The sequence below is a fragment of the Pararge aegeria genome, chromosome 7 (genome assembly GCF_905163445.1).
Source record: "Pararge aegeria chromosome 7, ilParAegt1.1, whole genome shotgun sequence".
Lineage (NCBI taxonomy): Eukaryota > Metazoa > Arthropoda > Insecta > Lepidoptera > Nymphalidae > Pararge > Pararge aegeria.
In genome coordinates, this window is record NC_053186.1 from 909,730 (window position 1) to 936,048 (window position 26,319).

General features: G+C 36.9%; 2 protein-coding genes and 1 non-coding gene across 3 annotated transcripts in view; 1 reads left to right on the plus strand and 2 right to left on the minus strand.

The window, feature by feature from the left end:
- Positions 1-205: 205 nt before the first annotated feature.
- On the minus strand, positions 206-9,740 carry LOC120625453 (cyclin-dependent kinase 4). Its single transcript, XM_039892528.1, has 7 exons — positions 9,412-9,740; positions 8,421-8,589; positions 7,749-7,890; positions 7,237-7,404; positions 3,711-3,871; positions 2,262-2,397; positions 206-1,029 (listed from the first exon to the last, which is right to left on the minus strand). The coding sequence occupies exons 1-7, from the start codon at positions 9,530-9,532 to the stop codon at positions 943-945; spliced, it is 984 nt and encodes a 327-aa protein (XP_039748462.1). The 5' UTR covers positions 9,533-9,740; the 3' UTR covers positions 206-942.
- A 530-nt stretch (positions 9,741-10,270) lies between these two features.
- Trnap-cgg lies at positions 10,271-10,342 on the minus strand. The gene has a single exon. It is a non-coding gene; the product is annotated as a tRNA-Pro (tRNA).
- A 479-nt stretch (positions 10,343-10,821) lies between these two features.
- LOC120625072 overlaps positions 10,822-26,319 on the plus strand; it is a 61,053-nt gene continuing 45,555 nt past the window's right edge. Inside the window, exons 1-2 of the mRNA XM_039891987.1 lie at positions 10,822-11,106; positions 23,647-23,842. Of these exons, the coding sequence (XP_039747921.1) occupies positions 23,773-23,842 (70 nt within the window). The 5' untranslated portion in view covers positions 10,822-11,106; positions 23,647-23,772. The remainder of the gene's footprint in view (positions 11,107-23,646; positions 23,843-26,319) is intronic.

The following is a 26,319-nucleotide window of genomic DNA, read 5'->3' on the forward strand; positions in this document are numbered from 1 at the left end:
TATATAATTAACCTCTTTAGTACATAAATAATTATTTAAATCGGTTAAAATTTGTCGGAGTTATGGTGGTAAAATCGTCAAACACCTTCATCCCCTCTCCCAAAGCTTAATGTCGAAATAAAAAGTATCCTATAATACTTCTAACACTTCCAAGAATATGTGGACAAAGTATCATGAGGATCGGTTAAGCAGTTTTTGCGTGAAAGCGTAACAAACAAACTTACATTGACATTTATAATAGTAGTAGGGGTAGGGGTAGGGATAGGGATGGAGATGGGGATTTTAACCTCAGCTCAAACATAGTTTAAAGGACTACGTAATCGATAAAAAAGCTTGGGTGTGAATTATTGCTCTAACCGGGTAGCTCTTCTAATTATTTTAAATGACAATGTGAGATGGTGATAGTAAAAAAAAACACCCGGCTAAGCTTGTTGTGGGCTTATTGTTTAACCGCGGAAGCGTTTCGAAACCTCGTAGCTTTAGTTTTAAGTTTACGAATATGGTTATCGCCATCATCTCACTACTATGTACTTCTCATGTAATGTATGCATCAAAAGCGCCACCTAAGATATTTTGACTTTGACTTTGTAATACTAATTCCGTATAAAATAATAACTAAATAAATTACTAAGTTTTGCATAATTCATATTTGTAGACGCCTCCAAAAATATTCAAGTAGAATCTTGCCATTGTTCATTTTAAAATTATTATGCGTGCGAAGTCACGGGTAAAAGCTAGTTCTACTATAACTTGTAAATGATAGATTTGGATGTTTGAGGCATCGGTAGATCCTTACATCATCCCTAGTGACACTGGCAATAATTAAAAAAATAAAAAATCAATATGGCCGCTGTACAATGTGGGGCAGTCGCGATTTTTTTGCTTATTACGTACATGTAGAAGGATTTTGTGCGCAATATAATACTTAAACAAATATTAATATTATTTGAGAGGCTCTTCAGTGAAGTAGGGATGTTCCAAGCAGTCCAAAGCTGTGAGACGCTTCGCTGGGTCAAAGACAAGCATACCCTGGTAAAAGAAAAAAAAATTAATTACGAAACTTTGTTCTTTACAAATAAGTGTTTTTGTCTGTCTAAATGTTTTTTTTTTATAATCAAATGTTTTAATTATTTTGTTATTTATACTCTAATCGGTTTCTACATGGCATCGTTCCGAAACACTAAATCGGTTGGCGGCATGTAGTTCCAATTTTTTTTGCCTATAACCACTTGCTAAGAATATTTCACTGAAATCCTTACTATTATATAATTATAAATATATTACGACAATACACACGTCGCCACAAAAGTAAGCGTAGTCGGTGTTATGGGTACTTAGATAACTGATAAATATCTTTTAATAATAGATACCATGTGTAACCGAATTACGAAATATTGTTGAAGAATAACTTATGCACCCTTAAAAATATTAAACCAAAAGAAGCATATTTATTTTTACATACAAACTAATTCAAAACATTCCAAGTGTTTACTTATGACAACCCTAGTGAAAATAAAAGACTGACACGTGCATAGTACCTACGCTACGTGCGTACTTTATAAAGTGACAGTAGTCACTTGATATTACTTTTGCATGTGATGTTAGGGCCGGATTTCTTTCAGTAAAAATATGGCAATGGTTTACTCAAGAACTATTAGCGTTTTGGTTTCACAGATGACTGTCAGAGACATATATAATGTACCTCTAAAGCCTCTGAAGTATTTTTTCGGTTTTCATTTACTCGTTGTATAAATGCTTATTATATACAAACAAACATCACACAAGAATTTCCAATTGTGGGAATCGAATCCACGGCCTTGGACTCAGAAAACAGGGACACTGCCCACTACGCCTATAGGCCGTCGAAAGGGTCTTCGTTTGTTAAATTCTTGATTAGTTGAAAGGACATAGAGTAACAAGCGCTACCTTATATCCCGGGACAACAAATGGTTCCCACAGGATGTGTACGTGTTTACCACAGTAGTACGTGTAACAGCTAGTATCAGGTAGCTGTCATTCAAAGGTTGCCTGTAGCAATAAATAAAGAGATTGCCTGCAGCAATAAGGCCGCCTGCATGCCTAATTTTTTTTACTAATTTCAATTTTTTTTTGTTATTTTGTGTTATCTATATTATTTTATGTTTTGCGTGCAATGTGTTCCTTCTTCTTCTTATTCTATAGCTTTATAATACAAGGCGTCACTTGGGAACCTAAACTTGAACATTTCTAACCCCTGGCTGGGCGAGGCAGTTCATCCTCACCTTAATCATATCCAATGCGTGGGGGTGTATCCTGGGTAAGACATCAGCTAAATCTTGTGGTGGGTAGTCCGGGAAGCTGTCTGCTACGATGGCCACGTTTTCCGGCCATTCGTGTCTCGGAGGGCGACCTATTAATCTGTGAAAGTTTCATCATTTTAGAATCAGTATTTCATAAGCTAGTACAAAAGTCCGTGCTCGGAAATTTGTAACGGGTCATTTTTCAGCTGCTATGGTTTACAGCTACACAAGATTGGACACGATCACTTTACAGGGCTTCGTGTGTATTACACCATCTACAATATAATATGGTATTTGACCCCATTTCACAAAAAAGGGCAACCACCACCAAACAATTTTTCTAAGGGGTTATTTGACGGCTCAATTTATTAATTCAGGATCCCATCATCAGGGATCATGGGTTAACCCATGCAAGTTATTAATAAGTATTTATCACTATTTGGATATTAAATATGGGATAAATATATCCTTGAGTCTATATATTACGGACCCTCAAGTAATTAATAAGGGATCATTTGACCTCTCAAGTAATTATTAAAGTGTCATTTGACCTTAACTTATTATTTCGATGAAATATGGAGCCTCATGTGATTAACAAGGGGCACTTAACCTTTAAGTAATTATTACTATTAGATATGTCACTGCCGACAGGGAACTATATTTGTTTGTTTTTAGCATATTTATTTTGTAACCTAATTTTAAGATCCTTTCTTTTATTTTTAAAAAGTTTAATTTGTTAATGATAATTTTTTTTTTTTTTTTTGTGTAACTCGTACCTTATATGTTAATTGCTATGTGTTGTTTTTATCCCAAATAAAAGATTTTATTATTTATTATTATTATTATTTGACTTCTCCATTTATTAATATGGGGTCATATGAACCTAAAGTAATTCATAAAGGACTATTTTACACTTAAGGTTTAACATGGGGGCATTTGTGCCCTCAAGTAATTATTAAAGGAGGCATTTGTCGTCTCAAGTAATTATTTTTGCGTTATTTAACTTGTAATTACAATGGGGTCATATGACCTCTAATCCTGAACAAGTACCTTAATATGCAGTGCAGCTGCTGTGAGTTGTATTCAGACACTCAATTAATTAACAAGGGTTCACTTAACCTTCAAGTCATTATTTTTGGTGTCATTTGACTACTCAATTTATTAATATGGGCTCATTTGAATCTCAAGTAATTAATGAGGTACACTTAAGTAATTATCTTGGTTTAATTTTACCCTGAAGTCAATAATTAGGGGTCATTTGACCCTGAAGTAATTAATTTGGGTCATTTGACCCTGAAGTAATTAATTCGGGTCATTTGACCCTGAAGTAATTAATAAGGGGTCATTTGTCCCCACAAGTAATTACTTGGGGTCAGTTAACCCTAGAGTAGTAACAATGTGGTCATACGAGCCCTCGCGCTGAGCCAGTACCTGAATATGCAGTGCAGCTGCTGCGAGTCGCAGTCGGCCTGCAGCAGCGGCGCGCGCGTATGCAACTGCGCCAGCACGCAGGCGCACGACCACACGTCCACCGCCGTGTTGTACGAGATGCCCAGCAGCACCTCCGGGGGCCGGTACCACAGCGTCACCACCTGCAGGCAATTATTTATTTTACATCTTGTTGGTACGGTAGGGCCACTAACACTATATAATTTATGGATAGCCATAAGACAAATCAATGAAAGATGGCATTAAACATTATAAAAAACATGATATTATAATAGTGTAAAATTCAAAGTTTCTTTATTCATGTAGGCCTATTACAGGCACTTATGAAGCGTTCATACATATATGTTTACATAATTGTAAGGGGATGGTGATAACTTCGTTCGCCAACTTAAACCTAAATCTGATCTAAGAAGAGCCCACAACAAACTTAGCCGGGTAATTTTTTTTTTGTTATCACCATCTCAGTGTTGTTTGTTTCTATTTATATTAAGCTATGAAGCTAGAGCAATTCGCACCCAAGCTTTTTTATCGTTCAAGTAATCCTCAATATTATAATAGGATTTTTCTGTAAGCTAACGTTTTATATAAACTTTGAACTTATTGAGAGACATCTCAAAGATTTCATTTGGTAATTTGTTATAAAATAATATACAATTGTCCTTGAATGTGTCCCACAGGGTTCAATCTTGGGTCCCTTTCTATTTTTGGTGTATATAAATGATCTACCACACCATGTCAGTGAAACCTGTGACATTGTACTGTTTGCAGATAATACATCTCTAATTTTTAAAACTGATAGAGGTAGAGACAACTCTGACGATGTAAGTCGTGCTATGTCGCATGTGTCGCACTGGTTTACTGTCAATAATTTACTTTTAAATGCAAAAAAAACTAAGTGTGTGGAATTTATTTTACCAAATGTAAAGAAAGTTAATAAAAATATAATAATAAATGGAGAATCACTAAAAATGGAAGATTCCACAGTTTTTCTGGGCATGACCTTGGATTGTAAGCTTCAGTGGGGTACCCATATAGATACACTAGCAGGTAAACTAAGCTCGGCTGCCTACGCCGTCAGGAAAATTAGACAGAATACTGACGTAGAAACAGCAAGACTTGTTTACTTCGCGTACTTTCATAGTGATGTCTTACGGGATCTTATTATGGGGCAAAGCTGCTGATATTGAAACTATATTCATATTGCAGAAAAGAGCTGTACGGTCAATATATAAACTTAAATCACGTGAATCCCTCCGTGAAAAATTTAAAGAAATTGGTATACTTACGGTAGCCTCACAATATATTTATAACAATATAGTATTTGTAAGACAACATATTAGTCTTTATAAACAAAAAGTGGATATAAACAGTCGACTTACAAGAAATGGTCATAAATTAGTGACATCTGCATATCGTCTGCGAAAGGTGCAGAAGTCATTTGTGGGATTGAGTATACGCTTTTATAATATGATTCCTAAGGTAATTTTGGACCTACCAATGCATAAGTTTAAAGAATGTGTTAAAACACATTTATTACAGCGAGGTTATTATACAATTGATGAGTTTCTTAATGACAAGGTTGCTTGGAAGCATCCGCCTCCGCTTTCATCTCTCACAAGATAGAAAAATGAATGTTAAAATGTAAAATGTAAATTTTTGATGTTGGAAAAGAGCAACTGCTGAGTTTCTTGCCGGCTTCTTCTCGGTAGAATCTGCCTTCCGAACCGGTGGTAGAGTCACTACACACGGACAGACTTGACGTTTCAAAAGTGCTTGTATTAGGCCTACTTGAAATAAATGAATTTTGTATTTTTGAATTTTGAATAAATTTGCAATTTTGTGTAGCCTAGTAAACTGCACAACGAGTTTAATTATGCATCTAATATTAATATTGTTACAGTCCATTTTCTTTTTAAATTTTGTTATATTTTTATGGACTGTACTATAAATTTTAAGTTAAACTATAAAGAAGCTATGTAAATGTAATTTTTTTGTTGATTTGTTACATTTTCGGCCAGTTTTAACATTCTTTCTTTAATTGTGTTTCTAGAGACAGAGGAGTATCTTTGATGCTATGTATTATCTTATCTTTATTATAGTAATCATCAAAAAGAGAGGGCGCGCATGCTAACCAGGCTTCAAAAACTCTTCCTCTTGAAAAGGTTTACAATGCCGAGCAATGACATTTGCAGCCGCGTAACTTGTCGCGCTTACACACACTAAAACAATGTCTTAGAGTTATTCTACTACAGTACACGCATTTTAAACTGAGGTTTCGGGTCATTTATCTGTCTATTTCGCTTGCATTTATAGGTCTTAAAGAGAGGTGTGTAGTGATTTGCGTTTAAAATTTGTCTTAAGAATATAGCGTTCTATTAGTGAAGTTCTTTCATTTGATACTTATATTTAGGGCGTGTTGAAAAATAATGTAATACAGCATTTTGGGGCGGCGGCCATCTTGGGCCTATTTCCGACAAACATAGCTAAAATATAGGTTCCGAAAATTTTTATATGCGTTTTAAATTTATAAAATTGATAATTCCTCCACGTGAAGGTAAAAACACTAATAAAAATTATAAAAATATAAAAAAGCAATGTGTCATCTCTAAAAGTAGATCGAAACTGCAACGTTTCCTACTAGATGACGCTACAGTCGCTATAAGACTGATGTGAAAGGCATATACTAATTTCGGCATCGACGGTAGGAGAGCCGTAGCTTAATTGGTGAAAGCGCTCAGGCCGCGATTGCCCGAGAGTCGCAGGTTCAAATCCGGTCGGTTCCGAATTACATGCATTTGAAATTTATAAAATAGCTAAGAAAACTCCCGACTACAACCTTTCAAACAAAAAATAACAAAAATCCAAATCGATTTATCCAATCGGGATGGCTACACAGCCACGGCACAGTCCACGCACGCCCGCCCACACGCACGCACGATGCGACTAAGGGAATAAAACGGGCAGCAGGATCCTCTGTTCTAAAGCTGCTGTTCGTCTGGTGAGAGGCTGCGGCCGGGGCTAGTTATAAATACATATACTACGACTATACACACACCGTCATCTAGTCCCACAGTAAGCGTAGCTTGTGTTATGGGTACTAAGATAACTGATGAATATTTTTTATGAATAATATACATAAATACTTATAATATATAGATAAACACCCAGACACTGAAAAACATTCATGTTCATCACGCAAATATTGTCCAGTTGTGGGAATCGAACCCACGGCCTTGGAGTCGGAAAGCAGGGTCGCTGCTCACTGCGCCAATCGGCTGTTACCCTATCGACAAAGACATGCCACTTAGCGATTTAGCTTTACAGTACGATGACACGTGGAAGCCGTTTGGGGATATGGGTTTAAAATAACTGCAATACAGGGAGTATCACACTTGTATTAAACCCAAATGAACAGGTTGCCAACTACCATCTTAAACTGCATCATAACTTACCAGCAGGTAAGATTGCAGTCTATGCCTAACTAGTAGAGGAATTAAAAAATACGTACCACACTAGTCAGTTTCATCTCGGTGTCGTAAGTCTTGGCAAGACCGAAGTCAGCCAACTTAACGCGGCCCGTCGAAGTCACCAGCAGGTTGTGCGGCTTAAGATCGCGGTGCACTATCCGGTGGGAGTGCAGGAAGTCCACACCGGACAGAATGTCGTAGGACATACTCTGGATATACAAGAATATTATTAGATGGCAAAATATGAACAAACCCTTCCCCTTAAAAATATTAGGGTGAGCAATGCTTTAGTGCCTGTGTGGAATGCACAGCACTGCTAACACCGTTCACTAACCATATTGTTCTTTGCGCAATCAAACATAGAAATAAACATGTACACAAAATATTAAATCACAGTAGTATTATTTTTCTAAGTTTTAAAGTCTTTTAAAGTCAAAATTTTATGAGGACATTTGACCCCTCAATGAAAAATTTAAGGGGTAGTTTGACCTCAAAGGTTTTGATGTTAAAATTTTATTTATTAATTATTGGTTTATTATTTATAAAAACTTACCCTTATTCTATTCTCAGACAGCGGTCCAGGTGCTCTTTTCAAGTAGGAATCTAAATCTTGCTCAACATGCTCAAAAACTAGGAACAGTATTAATTGGTGATCCCTCTCCAACGATTGACCACCGTGACAGACATCTAGGAGTCTGTAATAAAAAATAATAAGTTCATAATAAAAACTGTCAATTGCAACCAATAGTTTAATTTTATATCATTAATTAACTCCCAACATAAAAAGACGGGGTGTTATAAGTTTAACATGTCTGTGTGTGTTTCTCGGAGGACTACATATCTTTTCGTGATTGCCTCAATATGGGTATTAAATGAAAGGGCTGGACCAGTACAATTCTATACACTATGACAAATTTTAAATCGAAGGCCCCCACCACAAAATGATGAATTAATTTTTTTTACAACACCTATACAATACATCATACACACAACACATTCATATAACAACATCTATATGGGTATCAAATGAAATAGCTTGACTAGTAGAACAATGTAGTGTATTGAAAGATGGAGGTTTTTTAATTTATATATTTTTTATAGTTAGTTTATGTATATGTGTGACAAGCATTTATTCAACTTAACACTGGTTTCTATTGAGGCATTACTGGCAGGGGGTTGAGTTTTCTCTCCATATTCTCTTTACACAAATGGTTTGAGCGTATACCTAACAATATTAGGATGTCTATATGCCTCTAGTTGCCTAAGCAGTGCTATTTCTCGCAGTGTAGATAGCGGGATACCATCCTCTGTTAGTGCTACTTTAACCTTCTTCATGGCAACTATCTGTCCACCATTGTGGAGGTCTCGTGCTTTGTATACTGTGCCGTATGCACCTGAAATAATAGACAATATATTAGTGGTTAAGAGGTCTGGAAGGCTTGGTGCAGAAAAGGGATTTTTTTTTATTTTTTATAGATATTCCAAAATAACTCTTTATTGAAAAAAAAACGGTAGATAGAAACTCTTATCAAATTTAATATAGACATTGTTATTAGTTGTCTCCTTTTTTTATTCTGGTCTGGGGTTCTAGCCCTTATAGTCTTATATTTAAATATGATCAGGAATAAAATAAAAAAAACGGTGCAGTATGGTTTTGTAAACATATTTATTGGTCTAGTGGCTAGTGATCATGAAAGCCTGGGAGTGACTTCCAGCTTGGGCCAAGAAATTGGGATAATGGCTGGTAGGTAATTAAACGAAGAAAAAAATCAACCTAAGCAGGTAAAAGGTGGGGTTGTTTTTTAAGTAAAAACTTTTAAAAACAAATAATAATTTTATTAAATGTAAAAAGTTCCTTTTTTCTTGAAAAAGATTGTGAATTAAATAGCAAGACGATTATGTCTCACTTCATTCATGTATTATTATTGTTACTGTTCCAGGTGAACTACTTATTTTGAATTTGGAACACCATGCTTTCATGTGATCAAGATAAAGGCTAATAATCTGAATCCGCCTTTAAATTTTTTTTAATCATTTAATTTTTTTTTATGAATCTTGTTTTATATTCTGACATATGACATTATTTTGTTTTTAAAATGCGCAAGCGCAAGCGGTGCGGCGGCAGCGGACACTTTCAGATTATAGAACCGGCACATGGTTGACATAAAGGTTATTAAAAAGATGCTTTATTATTGTAAGTTTTACATAACAGCTACCTGTGCCAATAACGTTGAGTTCTTCATACTTTTTAGCCGTCTGAAACAATGCACCCACATCGCCTATGGAAGCCATGACCGGCGGACTCTGGGATGAGCTACTTCCACTTGTTGCAGACATTGTTTAGCACTATTTTAACTGTATTTGGTCCATAAAATGCTTTTTTTGAATCCAATACTACTTAATAAGTTCACTTTGGGCAAATATCACATTGTATTTAGCTTTTGTTTACATGAAATCGTAACTTTCATAAATAATAAAAGTTTGCAGTTAACTTTTTAATTTATGTTGTGCTTGTGAAGGGCGACGGGCGCGGACAGCGGGGTAGGGGGGTGTTTAATTTTAACACCTGGTATATAATACAGCTAAATAACATATGCATGTATATCCAGTATTTCCTAAGAAAATTTGACGATTCAATTTAGTATCACTATATTATTTGTTTATCAGCGCCATCTTTGAAAAACGCAACAGTAAAGGAGTTCTTCGTACTGCTGACAGATGGCAAGAGCAAGCAAAGAAAGAGTTTTTAATTTTTGCTTTAACTTTACGTGAAAATAAAACCGAGATAGCATTGCAATACAGAATAATATTATCACTGACTTCCGGTTGTTAAATAAACAATAAACAGAAAAAAATACATAGTTAGCCGCACTAATAATTTAACAGATAAATTGCCAACTTGCGTGGTTTCTTAGATTCAAAAGTTGGCAAAGTACGAAACAGATGGCGCTGTAAGTGGTAATTCTGCAAAATGAATGCATTGAACGATTTTTACAAAATTTTGATAATATACTAAACCGATTTTTAAAGAAAACAAAAAAAAGGGTATAAAGGATCCAAAAAACTATTGTTAATGGGCTCGTCCGGGATTTGAACCCGGGACCTCTCGCACCCGAAGCGAGAATCATACCCCTAGACCAACGAGCCACACTTTCATTTGTCGAATTTATAAGATGGTTTTTTAAACTTATGACGTACACGTATTTATAAAAAATAAAAAATGAAATAAAAACCGACCCGTTCACTGAGGAGATAAATTATTTGAAAACTTCAAAATGACACACAACGCATATAATTTGTGACATTTTTTAATATTGTATTTTTCGAATTAAAATTGTTGAATAATACCTACTCGAATATATAATATTTAGTAATTTTATTAATTAAAACTAATACAACCTTTTGGTATACAACTAATAAACCAAATTAAAGTTCCAAAAATATTGATAATTCAGAAATTACGGAGCTCTAGGTGTTTAGAAAGTTGGGCGCGAAAGGGGGAAAAAAATTACCGCTACATGACACCCTATACCCATCACTTTCTTTTGCAACAGATGTGTATCTCATCTCCTTTTCTAACACATGACTGAACGAAATACCGCGTCAGTCGGTTACGTTTCGAGAAACGATGCGCGCGCTTGTCTAAAAAGAAAGATGGCTGTATTGCGTCCAAAATTATTAATCAGTTTAACAACTTTTTTTTAATTGTATCTGTAAGAATACCCCAATAGAAGGGTAAAATAAATTTAAAAAAAAATACATTTATTTGTGGTGTCTACAAAAGTGTATCAACCGGAACTGTGTTAGTGTGTATGGTGAAAGTTTTCGTGTTAAGAAATAAGATAGTGCGTTGTATTCCACATACAAAATATACGTTTTTGAATAACCAGCTGATCGTCCGGTAAACTCTAGTAAGTATATTTTTTTATATACCAAAAACATATTATGTTAAGCTTTAAAAACTACAAAAATCGTAGCGACTTGTTACTTTTTCTTTCTACTTTCGAAGTAAGTAACTTCATATACCTATCGATAGCAATAATAATGTACTTACTTAAAATAAAAGTGTCTGTTCGTTTGTCTGTTTTGTATGGATTGTTGCCGGTAAATGAAAGACTTTGCAAGGAACAACGGAACTGTTTTTATGATGGCCTGACCAAACATAACTATTATGTAGGTTCCTAATATATCTATTAGTAAGGAAAGGTTCTACACTACACGTCGCAAGTAAACGCTACTTTAAAAACATTAAACCCCGTAGTGGATTGTCATATAAAGTCGAGGGAACGACCTATAAGTAGGTACACAAGAATTAAGGTGATAATTTTTCGTATCCAGGTACCTTAGTACCTACTTCAGTTTATTTGGGTTACTAAAGGCAAACCCAACCGATAAATCTGATCAGATTATTCTATAATTATTCCATGAATTAAAGACTTTGACGATTTCCCTGGCCCAACGGTGAGCTCTGTGAATCACAGTGGGAGGTACTGGGTTCGATTCCCGGCAGGGTCAATTCAGGAATTTTTTAATTTCTCAAATTTCTCAGGTCTGGTCTGGTTGGAGGCTTCGATCTTGGCTCGCCACACTACCGGCAAAAACGTTGCGAAACGCTGCGGCAAAGACGTTAAGAAAAAACACATTTCGTTGGTTAACTCTGATTAAGATACTGTCAGAAACAGATGACATTAATTTTCGGGTTATTTGCATTGATTAACAGGTCACCTGATAAAGTGATGAGGTGAAAACCCAGATAGATTTTATAGCATACGTGTCTACTTGCCGAACCGTTGCAATCTTCGGTTTTTTTTATTTATTATTTATTTAACTCTTTATTTGTACACCACAATGAAGTTAGGAAAATAAAAAAACAAAAGAAATACAAAGACAGAAGTAGAATACAAAAGGCGGCCTTATCGCTAAGTAGCGATCTCTGCCAGGCAACCTACTCATCACTATTTGGTCATTACTATTTGTTCTTTATCGCTGGTGCAACCATTTAGTATTTAAAGGAGATATTTTCTGCAAAACATTTATACCAATTTCATCATCACGGGTGTAAATAATGTCCAAGTAATATGCGGGTGTCATCAACAGGGGATAACTGACTTCCCCGTAGCCGTGCTTTGGAAGGTGGACAAATAAATTGTAACCCTTGTACTGACAAGGGATACAGTTCATAACAATAATGTACTCACTGCACGGCTAGCTTTCCGATTTTTACGATTATATTCCATCATCATATCAACTCATCACCGGCAAACTACAGGGCACGGGTCTCTTCCCACATTGAGAAGTGGTTAAGGCCGTAGTCCACCACGCTGGCCCAGTGCGGATTGTACATTATTTAGAACTGTCAGGCATGGTTTCCTCATTATTTTTTTTATTCTTATTTTTATTTTGGCAAAAACAGTCATTACTAGGAAGTAACTTATTACATATATAATAACAATCTTATAACATAGACTAAACATTGCCGAAAAAGTATAGTTATAATAGTAGAAAATTTTAAAAGCATTGAGCAAAGCAGTAAGGCAATAATTGGTGGGAAAAAAATGAATAGCTACATGATTAATTAAAAACAGCAAGAAAGAAAATGATGTTTCCCTGCACCGTTGAAGCCAATATTTTAATGACTTAAAACGCACATAACTTTGAAAAGTTAGAGGTGCTAGCTGGGATTCGAACTCGGCCCCCCGAAAGTGTAGTCTAGCTCCCACTGGTCTATCACCGCTTATGACCATATTAAAAGCTAGCCGTGCAGTTGGTACATTATTGTTGAGACCAGAATAGTAGATTTGTATGATTATAGTCCTCACCTGCAGCTCAGACTTAAAATTTAACTCGCCCTGCAGTTGCCATTTTCGAGGCTTTATATTTATTTAATTACTAGCTGTTGCCCGCAGCTTCGTCTGCGTTTGATTTTGTTTTCTGATATGGAATTAAATCTAGTTGTAGGTAGTAAACATTAGAAAGTATTCAGTATCGATAGCCTTAAATGAAGGGTTTGCTGCTGTCTGCTGAGGAGTTCTGTCTTCTATATCCAACCACAGTTTGGGCAAAATTAAACACATATTATAACCTCTATAGTACAAAAATAATTATGTAAATCGGTTATAATTTGTCGGTGTAAAATCGTCGAAAACTTTAATGCCCTCTCCCAAAGGAGCCGAGCTTAATGTCGAGATAAAAATATCCTATATTACTTCTAACACTTCCACGAATATGTTTACAAAGTTTCATTTGGATCGGTTTAGTAGTTTTTGCGTGAAAGCGTAGCAAACAAACTTACATTGTCATTTATAATATTAGTAGGGATTAGTAGGGATAGGGATTAAAGATTACTAGCTATTTTTACACAAGCTTTGTAACATACATTAAATTTTCGGGCATGCACTTGTATGTAAAATCATTTAAAAGTAAACACAAGTTGAATTATCCGCAAAGATACTTAATATCACTAAAATAACAATTTTATAACATTTTTTTTTTATTTAATTTTATAAAAAAAACAACAACACTAACACAATAATAATAACATTTATTGGATTACTTCCTTTTATACCTAGTGCACGTCACAAAAGCATGCAAGGGAATAAATAAAGTTCTATAGAGAAGTATATTAAAAAAAGTGTGTGTACTTATACACGCAACAATATAAAAATCTTTTCAACAATTTTATCTTACGCCTTATTCTACGTTTGTAGAAAAAACGTCACTAACAATTGAAAAAAGGTATTTAATACATCGAAAGTTTTATTATAACGAATGATCAAGCTATCTCATTATCGGACAACCAAGTTTCACTCAACATTTAAACTTGAGATTTTTGTACAATTGAATCAATTAAATCACCAAAATAAGCCCGCAGACTTTTACAATTGAAAATGTACACTGTCAAACTTTTTTAAAGAGGCGTTATCTTTTGATAACGCCAAAAAGAGAAAATATCAAAAAACATTCGAACCGGAAATTGAAATCAAGACCTTGTTATCCGTCGTTATGCTAACCACTAGAACACCGGGGCAATCGTAGCTACAAGAATGTTAATGTTAAGGTGGTGCCAGTAACCCAAATTAAGGTACTACGCCGGGAAACCGGTTGGTCGACGACGGCTAATATGGGTTACGACTAGCTAACGAGGAAATGAAGGTCTTTGGAATGTGGACGTTCATTTAACTTTAGTGCATACCTCTGACAAGTTATAAAATTAAAAATTAATTAATGTTATGAACAAAACTAAGTTTTCACACTGGCTGCCTTGTGTTACCACCCTACCGACAAAGTCGTGTCGCTTAATGATTTAAAGTGCCGCGAAGAAACCGATTAGGCGGCTACTTCTAGATGCGAACTGAAATATACGTTATTTGAAAGTTTAATTATTTCTCGTAATGGGGTCCATTTCACATCCTTAGGGTATATACGTAATATATATATCCTATCCTATTATATAGGATAGGATATATATGTATTATAGACTAGATAGACTATAACCATGACGCGATACTGGCTGATAATAGGAAATGCCTTATTGCAATTTCCTTTTTATTACAAATAAAGATATATTGGTATAACTTCTATCGATATATCTTGCGAGCGATGCGATACCTATCCCAAATTCAAAAATTCCAAATTCATTTATTCAAGTAGGCCCAGTTTATAAGTTTCCACCGAGAAGAGCCGGCAAGAAACTCATCTTGTGAGAGATGAGAGCGGAGCCTGCTTCAAAGCAGCCTTGTCTTTTAGAAATTCCATTTTGAATACCACGGACCCTGTGCTATATATCTTGTTATGGCCGCTACTGCATATCTTGCCTATCTCCTACTCCCGAACAGCATGTTATTCGAATATAAATATAAATACATAAATAAAATAAATATACTACGACAATACACACATCGCCATCTAGCCCCAAAGTAAGCGTAGCTTGTGTTATGGGTACTAAGTTGCCTGATAAATATTTTTATGAATTATATAATACATAAATTCTTAGAAAATACACATAAACACCCAGCCACTGAAAAACAGTCATGCTCATTACACAAACATTTTCCAGTAGTGGGAGTCGAACCCACGGCCTTGGGCTCAGAAAGCAGGGTCGCTGCAAACTGCGCCAATCGGCCGTCAATATAGGCAGCGTTCGGAAAACTTCGTGACATCTTGTTGACCATAATCGTTCCCCATCAAGGGCTTTAAAACGCACGTGTGCCGGTTCACACATGCATCAGCATCATCATCACCCTCCACGCTGTATCCTCCACGCTGTATCCTCCACGCTGTATCCTAGAAGAATTGGTGACCGCAGTAGATGGAAGCACAGAGAACATAGCTGCCGTTCTCCATTACATTCCTTAGTCGCCTCGTACGACACCCGCGGGAAAAGCAGGGGTACAACTGTATTCTGATCCACCTAACTACATGACGGATTTTATTATGTTGTATTACGCATTCAAAAGATATATATTGGAGTTCAATGACTGAGCTAATGCTGAGTAGGCACTTTCCCTCGAGTTACCAGCGATGTAATTTTACTTTTAAAGCCTCTTAAGAATCTTACTTTCATAGCGCAAAACTTTCGCAAAATATTTGTGCGTTTACATTTCTGCATTCCGTGACATTCGAACAAATCAACTAAACCGCATTATTTAAAAAAAAATACAAATAAAAAAAAAACAGATCTTTTCTCTGATGGATCTATATTATATTATCTCCTACATCAGAAACGGCTTTTCATAGTAATGATTACTATGAAAAATATATTAATTAAGAATAAAAATACCCCTGACTTTTTTTATCGTGCACATTCTACTAGTCATTTGATACCCATATTTACAATTTATTAAAAGTCAACACAAAGTCCATTTGGGTTAGTAACAATGAAAGCTTATCACTATGTTAGTACTTATCTAGGTTAGTAACAATTAAAACTTATTACTATGTTAGTATTTATAAATAACATGTATTGAGGGAGTTGTGAAAATATATAGACTGCCATTGGTCTCCTGCTGGAATGAGAAGGGATTTCGCCGTAGGCCTACATACTACCTACGCTGGCGAAGTGCGTTTTGGTAGCCAAGTGGCCAAGTGATGGCCGAGGAAAATATCGCGAGGAAACCTGCATAATGCATATTTTCCTACACAGTTAAAGCAACTGATATTTTAAATTGCTTTAACGCACGTAACTGCGAAAAGACAGAGTTGTATTCCGGGGTCTCACTCGGCTACCCTAAAGGTTGTCCGACGTCCTTGACACTCGGCTATCACCACCGCGTCTATTGCATAAGTCCTAATATGAGCGCCCTGCAGTAACCCAGAATCGTGAAAGTTGTGGTAAACCCCCTGTGACGTCACAACAAAGTTGCACCGCCATCTTGCGCAACATCTGTCACAATATCCGCCTTGACTCATCGCGACTTTATGACGCGGTGCTAATGTTACGTCGCAACGGCCTTTTTTGTGACTGAACTGATTACTTAATTAAGATCACGGATTTGAGGTAAAGATAATCGTAATGAAAGGTATTCGTATAATTCATAAGTACATTTATAATATAAATGCGAAAATGGCTCTGATTGTTTGTTTGTAACGCACGTAAACACCTGTTGTTTATTACCTATGTTAGATAGATCCTTGAAGGGGAAATAACCGGGAAAAGGGCACCTGGGAGACCGATTAGATTAGATAGAGATTTTCCACCGGCTGACCTCCGAACTTCAATATGAAGATGGCACCTAATATAGATATAATATAGATAGATAGATAATGTATCTATTATCATCATCATTATTATCGACTTATTACCGGCTCACTACACGGCATGGGAGATCCTCAGAGTGCAGTCCTCAGACCTAGTCCCAGTGTAGATTTCACACACCTTTGAGAACGTCATAGAGAACTCTGAGGCATGCAGGTTCCCCCACGATATATTCCGTCACCGTTAAAGCCAATACGTTTTACTTTTTGTTAATTGCGTAACGTATCCCCCTACTACCAAATGGGCTGAAAGTTTAGAACGCCCTAAAATCAGGTGATATAAAAAAAAACAACCAAAAAACGTGTGTACTTTATGTACACGCGTAAGACGTTATGCTTTGGCGTATCAAGATAAGTTTTTTTTTTTAATTTTACCTTACGCCCTATTCTACGTTAGAAATAACGACACTAACAATAGAAAAAAGATATTTCATACCTTGAAAGTTTATTATGACGCACTATCTATTAAATAAAGTTTATTTAAATATCACAAAAAAAATATTTCTACGTAATTAAAGAAATGGACATAAAAAACAAAATTAAATTTGGAACACTAATGGACTCTTTATCGGACAACCAAGTTTCACTCAATATTAAAATTCGAGATTTTTGTACAATTGAATCAATTAAATCACCGGAGTGAGCCCGCAGACTTTGACAATTCAAAGTGTACTCTGTCAAACCTTATAGATCAGGGTGTCGGTTTTTTGTGACGGTGTGCGCGCCCAACGTAAACGTGCCAAAAGAAGTATAACTTCAAAAATGCTCAAAGCTCCTAAAGAAGTATTCACTTTAAAATTATGGGATGTATGGGAAACTTATGAGAAGTTGTATGCGGACGAATTATTTACTATTTGTAATAAAGAGTAGCGCGTCTTTAGGTCAATATGTGTGCAGGTATGCTTTAAACTAAGGCCATTAAGCTGTTATCCCTTGGCATAGATAAGTATATCTCTCTGACCTATAAAGACGCGGTATACTAGAAAAAAATATTCCGTACGCTCCGCCAATGAAAGTTATGTGTGTTACGCCACACCTGCTATACCGTTCGGCGAGACATTCTATGTACACACCTATCTATACTGGCACCTAAAGAGCGTATTTTAAACTGTCTCGTTGGTCTAGCGGTGAGCATATTGGACAGCAGTTCACGAGGTACAGGGTACTGGGTTCGATTTCATCATCATCATCATATCAACCCATTACAGGGCACGGGTCTCCTCACACAATGAGGTAGGCCGTAAATCCACCACGCTGGCCCAGTATGGATTGGCGGACGCCACACACCTTTGAGAACAGTATGGAGAACTCTCGGGCATGCAGGTTACCTCAGATAATGATCTTCACCCGCTCGAGAAGAGAATAGAAGAGAATGAATACGGAGAGAAAAATAAATTATTTAGTATCAGTTTTTATTATTGAAATAAAACGTTCTACTCTACTAAACGTAAACGTAAACTCTACTAAAATTATCACGCAACGTAAATAAATAACGAAGCATTCAACATTCAGTGGTAACGGTAAAGCAGGTGCCACTTGGCCTACTTATTCCATTCAAGTTCGCTCATAAATAACCAACGTGGTGGTCGCATAGCTTTGTGACATGTGCGTCTGTCTTTATATATTGTTACGTTAGTTACTAGTAGAATTATATATTGTTAGGTTATTTCGAATGACAGTATATCACGAGCGAGTTCGTACTCTGACTTCCACTTGGCCGATTTTTCCGTCTAAACGTCCTGCCGCTTCAGATTACTCTTACTCAAAGCAGCGCGCGCAGCAAATCACTAAAAATCCTGTACGCTGCACCAGTTTGGGAGCCAGCGATGACCTTCGCTTTACACAGAAGGCGGGTTCTCAAGGCACAGCGCGTGTTAGCACTCCGAGTATGCTCTGCCTACAAAACCATATCGACGGATGCAGCGCTGGTGTTAGCTAACCTAACGCCTATCCATCTACTTGCTGCTGAGAGGACAGAAGCAAGAAAATCGAAAAACTCCGATCTCGCTATTTCAGCTCAGCAGGTAACACTCGCGAGATGGCAAAATGAATGGGATACGTCTACCAAAGGCAGATGGACACACCGACTCATTCCTAATATTGAACGATGGACGAGTAGAAAGCATGGCCGATTATCTTACCGACTGACGCAGTGCCTTACGGGCGATGGCGTGTTTATGGACTACCTTAGAGGCATTGGGAAAAGAGAATCAGGGAGATGCATGTACTGCAACGAAACGGATGATGCAATGCACACAATTTTTAATTGCGTCAATTGGGACAAGGAAAGACGAGAAATTAGTGAGGAAATCGGAGAATTTAACGCTGAAAGTTTGGTGCATAAAATGTTGAAGACGGAAAAAAACTGGGTGACTGTCGTAAAGTATTTAGAGACTATTATACAGGAAAAGGAGAAAGAAGAAAAGAGAAGAAAAACAAGTCCATGAAACATTTTCAAAATCGTTGTCGTGTTTTAGGCCGAAAGGTGGGTACACGGTCAACGAGGTGACAGGGGGGGTTTTAGCCGGTACAAGTCCGGCACTACCTAGCGCTGCGGGTGTCCATGAGGATTTCCCCTCCTGTGTAGGAAAAAAAAAAAAAAAAAAAAAAAAAAAAAAAAAAAAAAAAAAAAAAAAAAAAAAAAAAAGCAAATCACTAAAAGAACTTAAATTAAAGCTTATAACATAGATTAATTTCAATCTATTGACTGAAATGAAATTTTAACCGGTTTCTCTGTTTAACCGGTTAAAAGATCAAAACCGAAACCTTAACCGAAATTATTCCAATACCGGGGTTGACGAACGAAAACGGTTTAAAGTTTTTCCTGTTTCCAAACCGTGCCGTGGCTCACACTTCAAACTCCACTCGTCTAGCAATTTCAATTTCCGCCGACGATTTTACACCTGGTTTCTTATAACATGTTGATGAATCAAAAGCTAGACTTTTGGTTTTACTTTGTTAATTATAAATCGTATGTTTATTTATTCCAAGCATTCAGGTTATCAACCAGACTGAATTAGCATGTCTAGAATGTCCTTCCTAGGCATCTAGGTTATGCATTCTAGGACAAACAAACGAGCACTGGCGAATTGGACCCAACGTTTGATCAAATCACCGCTATTTGAACGTTCAACTAAGCGTATGATTGGATGAATGGTATTTTTTCCGGTTACCGATTTTTTCGAACTGCCCCGTTTGTATAGTAGCGAGTATGTACTGCTATGGATCAAGAGATTCTTGGTTCGGTACCCAGTTCTAATCAAAAAAATCTCATTTAGTCTTCAGCCAGAAGTTTGGGTTATGTGCTATTTTCAACCACAGACGCAAAAACTACGGGGTGCTATTAGTTTAGTGTGTGTCTATTGGCATCGTGGCGCCTGGACGAATGAGCCGATTTTGATGGTGACTTTATATTTCAATGGTGACTAACTGCAATCACATCTGATAGAAGGTAATGATACAGTCTAATATGGTATGGTATGGTATGGCCAGTTAAGGAGTACGGCAGTTATATTAAACCCATATCCCAAATCGGTTTCTACGCGACGGCATACCGCTAAAACGCTAGCGACACGTCTTTGTCGGTATAGTGAGAACTAGCCACGACGGAAGCCTCCCGCAAAACCAGACCAGAGGAAGTTCAGAAATTATAAATTCTCAAATTGTGCTCGCCGTGAATCGAACCAGGGTCAAAAACACTCCGCTGCACCAGTGAGGTCGTCAACATATAAGTTTGACTAGATAGGTATATAAGTCTTTGCAGTATCAACAATTGGGGTTATATGCCTACTTATAATTCGCACGGTGACCTCAAAGTCCGTAATGGTGTGCGCGCCATCTTGAATAATAAACACGTAATAAACGGTATCGCTTCATACCTCGCGACGATTTGCGGTGACTTATTTTCGACCGATATCCCAAAAAGGCGGTACTCAATTTATATACAAGGCTACTTTATGAAAACGACGAAGACGCTGCGAGATCTTTGCATCGTCAAGAGTCTCATACAAGAATGAAGTGTATCTTCGTTTCTTTTACGGATGGACACTTGCGAAAACCACCTGATGGGTTGCTACGGCGTCACCGGGGGAGTGGGGCGAGCGCGAGAACTCGACATGAGAAGAGCCCCAGGGCTCGACGACATCGGGGAGAAATGCAGTCGTATTTATATCAAAAATAACTGTTGCCCGCTACTTCGTCCGCGTTAATTCCGGTTAATTTCACAGATCCTGCGGGAACTGTAAATTTTGAGTACTTTTATAACATTGGAGTAGGTATATATAATTTTTATTTATCATCAGTTTCACAGCGCGCGCGCCAAGTAACGAAATTTATAGGCATAATTTTGCAGCTTTAGCTTAAATTATTGCGAAAGATCTAATTTTTTTTATGAATTATGCACTAAAACCTTCCTCATGAATCGCTCTGTCCATAAGTAAAAACAGCATGAAAATCCGTTCGGTAGTTTTCGAGATTTTCGCGCCCAGACAGACAGACAGACGCGTAGGACGACTATGTTGTATAATACTTATGTGAGGATGATACCCACCGACTAATTCTAATGACAATGTGAGATGGTGATAACAAAAAGAACACCCGGCTAAGTTTGTTGTGGGCTTCTTCTTAGACCAGGGCGCGATTGGAACCATCGTAGCTTTAGTTTTAAGTTTACGATTGTAGTTACGTTACATAGCAGTGAGTAGTGATGGCGATCATCACTACTCACTGCTATGTACACATTTTGTATATAATAACGTATCAAAAGTGCCATCTATGTGCCTATTTGAATAAAGAAATATTTGACTTTGACTTCGACTCAATGTCATGAACATTAGTTGTGAACCAAGTACAATTTTTTTTTCTTGTAAACCTTTAATTACTTAACTAGCTTCTGCCCGCGACTTCGTCTACGTGGACTTCAGAATTGGGTCTAAAGCTTCGCTCGTTAATAATTTTCAACTTTCCCTCGGGAGCTACTAAAGTAATCGGAATAAAAAGGTAACCTATATTCTTTTCCATGTCACAAGGCTACATGCATGCCAAATTTCATCTAAATCCGTTCAGCCGTTTTTGGGTGATTGAGAAACATTCATCCACACTTTAACATTTATAAATTTACTAGCTTCTGCCCGCGACTTCGTCTGCGTGGATTTTAGAATTTGGCTTAAAGCTTCGCTCGTTAACAATCTTTAATCTTGCCACGGGAACTATTTGAGAGATCGCTATAGAAAGTTCATGTCTGACATGTGTACCAAATTTCAAAGCGGTCTGCCCGCGGCTCGTAAACAATTTTCACTTTTCCCTCGGGAACTACTTAAGGAATCGGGAGAAAAGGTAGCCTATATTCTTTTCCATATCTCAAGGCTACACGAATGCCAAATTTCATCTAAATCCGTTCAGCCGTTTTTGGGTGATTGAGTAACAAACATCCACACTTTCACATTTATAATATTAGTAGTATAGAAGGATTATCCAACATTATATACCTATACATATTAATTGACACTGTATATCATTTTCTGTTGTATCACTCACACAGTCCGATGGGAAGGCAAGTTTTTATTAGTTTTAGAACTTTTTGTGACAGAGCTCGTCCGGGGAATTACTATCGCCTTTTTCTGCCGCTAAGCAGTATTGTTGCATTGCTTTGCTCCGGTCTGAAAGGCGTGAATTCCGGAGTAATTACAGGCGCAAGAGGCTTAACACTTACGCCTCAAATTGATGGACACAGAGTGGCATGTTGCAGGACGTGCTCCTTGCCCTCCCTGTGAAGTGAGCTCCGATTATAGGCGATGGTTTTCCACTTAACATCAGGTGTGCCATCTGCTTAGCCCGTCAATTATTACGATGAAAAAAGTACCAAAATGACCGGAAAGGGTTCAGGCGCAGGATCGACAGCTTAACGTGCTCTCCGAGGCACGGGGGTGTATCTCCGTCAATATGCAAACTCCGGGCTGATACTAAGTATATCTTGACCAATACTATACTATTCATCCCGCACTCGAACATTCTCACTAAGAGTTATACGCGGTGACAACCGTATCATAAAAATTAGTTGTGGACACTCATAAAGCAGGGCGCGTTTGGTACCCTTGTAGCTTTGTTATACAACTAACAAACTAATATATATATATATACTAGCTGTTGCCCGCGACTTCGTCTGCGTTTGATTTTGTTTTTAAAGTATTCAGTATCGCTAAGCCTTAAATGAGTATAGTAGTATATATATATAACATGTGACTGTCAATTAATTATAGACAAAAAATTTGCAATAAAATAAAATTGCGACTATAATTAAAGATCTAAGCTACCTTATCTCTTAAGTCAGACCAGACTGCTCACGGAGTGCCAATTTAATTTAAAATCGGTTAAGTAGTTTAAGAGTCCATCGCGGACAAACATCGTGACAGGAGATTTATATATATTAAGATATATATATATATATTTATTTTCTATACTTAACCAATGATCAAGTTTCAGCATTATCTCTGAAATTAGAAATTATTACCTCTGCAACTACTGATCTTGAAACATCTTGTTTGCATTTGGCTATCCTATACTTGTGTATGGTTAAAGGCATCAGGGTACTTAATACCATCGTCATCATCATGAACTTTTGGAGTGTTAGCTCCTCAGTCTAACATTCGACAGGAATTGAATGACAAATAAAACTAAAGTAAACTTTCTTTTTGTTACAGATTTCCACCCACAAATGTAAACGCACGCGGACAAATCGATCTGTACACGTTTAGTGACACAGTGATGTGACGCGCGTGATGAAGCCACGCATGGATGGGCCAGAGTGACGTTACGAGAGAAACAAGATGGCGGGGGGAAGATGGCGGACGGGGTGTCGGGCTGTGCTGTGCTCGCTTTTGGTGCACATTGTCTTTGGTAAGCTATACGTAGAACTCTTTTTCAGCATCATCATTTTGCTATCCAATGGCCATCCACTGCTGGTCTTATGACTTTTGTAGAATGTTTTACAGAGTTCCGAATTAAAATTTCTATACTTAAGAAACCCTGCAATGCCATCTGTTGGTTAGTGCAGAGTAATCTGTTACCGGGCAAACCTGTTAGGAGTATGGCGGTTTATAAGGTTATATATGTATTTAACTCGTTCTCGGTTTCCACGGGACGTCGTACCGGAACGCTAAATCGCTTAGCGGTAAGCCTTTGTCTGTGGGGTAACTAGCCAACAATAAATTCAAAATCCTGGTCTAAGAAGAGCACACAACCAACTTTGATTTTTTTTTTTGCTACATCCTCTCACAGTATTTTTATATGTAGCTATGGAGTTAGAGCAATTATCCAACCTTTTTTATCTTTAAAGTAATCCTTAACATTTTAAACTGAAATTCTTCATTCCTTAACATTTTAATAGGAAACTGTTGGGCATAGGTATTTTGTTTTGAGTTCAGATTTCTGAGGCCTTTTGCCGCTTGCGTCCAGCGTTTTCCTGCAACTTTCAACGTACGACATCTAAAAAGCTATAAAGGGCCAGCGCACACTGGGGAGGTTAACATTTTACCTTTATTGAAAGTAAAAGCGGTGATAGCCTAGTGGGTAAGGTTTATACTACGCTCATTCAAATGCGCATCATGATTAAATTATGTCTATAGACGCATTATACCGTCTACGTCCATCTCCATCTCTATTAATCACGTAGAAATATGTTTATGGACGATTTTTTTCGATGTACAAGGTCTAAGAAGGAGCCTACAGCAAACTAAACCGCGTATTTTTTTGATATGACCATTATTTTTTAATTTCATTTTTTTTTTTTTTTTATTTAACATTATCATATACATTAAATAATTATTATATTTTTAAAAGAGAATGTCAATGTAATGTATACATTTGAAATGGACTCCTGTGAGGGCGCTGTTACCAGATTGGGAGGCGGACTTCTTTTTGTCATTATTAAATATTCTCATTTAAATTTTTTTTTTCTAAACAATTTGAAAAAAAAAAAAAAGCGCAACGAAGTTAGATGGTTTCTCTAATCAATTTCTACGCGGCCTTATACCGAACGCTAAAACGCTTGGCAGCATGTCTTTGAAAGTAGGGTGGTAACTAGACAAATCCAAAGCGTCCAAAGACTGGACAAAAACTGAAATTCTTCATTCCCAAAATTTGCCTTGCTGGGAATCGAGCCCGGTATCTGCTCTGCCCGGTTCTGCGCTATTGCGCGATTTTCATATCACGAGTTCTTGGATTAGATCTCTTGGTCGGGCTACTTAATAATATTAGATTTTCCATTCAAGAAATGTTTAGTACTAGACCGGAGTTTTAAATAGGTGGTGATTCCCCGTGCCTCGAGAGCACGTTTAGCGGTCGGTCCTGCGCTTGATCTCCTTCTGGTCGCGTCGGATCTGCCGTCTGATTGGATTGTGAGAGTGAGGGAAGGAGAGAAGGAGATTGCACCTGTGTTTGCGCACACTCTTTTGCACTATAATATCTCCCGCTAATTTGGAAAATCTCTTTTGAGAATTACCACCGTGGCAGAAACTGCTTTTTTGAAGTTATACGTCTTTAGCGGCGTTGGGAAAAATCATGGGAGTCAAATTATATGATGTAACGAATTACGAAATGCCCACATGGTTATATGATTATAACAGGATGAAGGTAGTTGCGAACCCGAGTGAGAGGGGAATACATCGTCCGCCCGCTCAAATTTTACGATGACCGAAACGTAAAACCGAAACCCTGAAGTTAGCTATAGTCGATAATTAAGTTTTTCAAAAAAAGTTTTGACAGTGTATACTTTCAATTGTCAAAGTCTGCGGGCTCATTCCGGTGATTTAATTGTGTGAAAATCTCAAATTCAATGTTTAGTGAAACTTGGTTGTTCGATAATGAACTAACTAGATAATGCGGTATAAAAAGCTTTCAATGTATTACATATCTCTTTTATAATGTTAGTGTCGTTTTCTCTACAAACGTAAAATAAGGCGTAAGATAAAATTGAAAAGAATTTTATCTTGTTACGCCAAAGAAGTATAACCTTTAAATAACGCGTGTACATCAGTACACACACGTTTTTTGAAGTAAAACTTCTTTAGGCCAGCCAGTGGCAAATATCATAATCAATTAGGATTATTTATTTCCAATATTTTCAAACGGATCAATTGTTAATAGCAAAGTCAACAGTTTGACAGCAGACAAAAAAAAAACATTTTAAATTGCAAAGTTTTTGAAAATCTCTAAATATTTTTCTTGTTTATTTATTACTTTTGTAATAAATAAATTATTAATAAATTTTCTGACGATGCGATTTTCCATAATATTCGACGACAAGGTTATATTGACATATATGCTGATCTAACCTTCAATTTTCTAATCTCAATTATTCTATTTAACAAATGAAA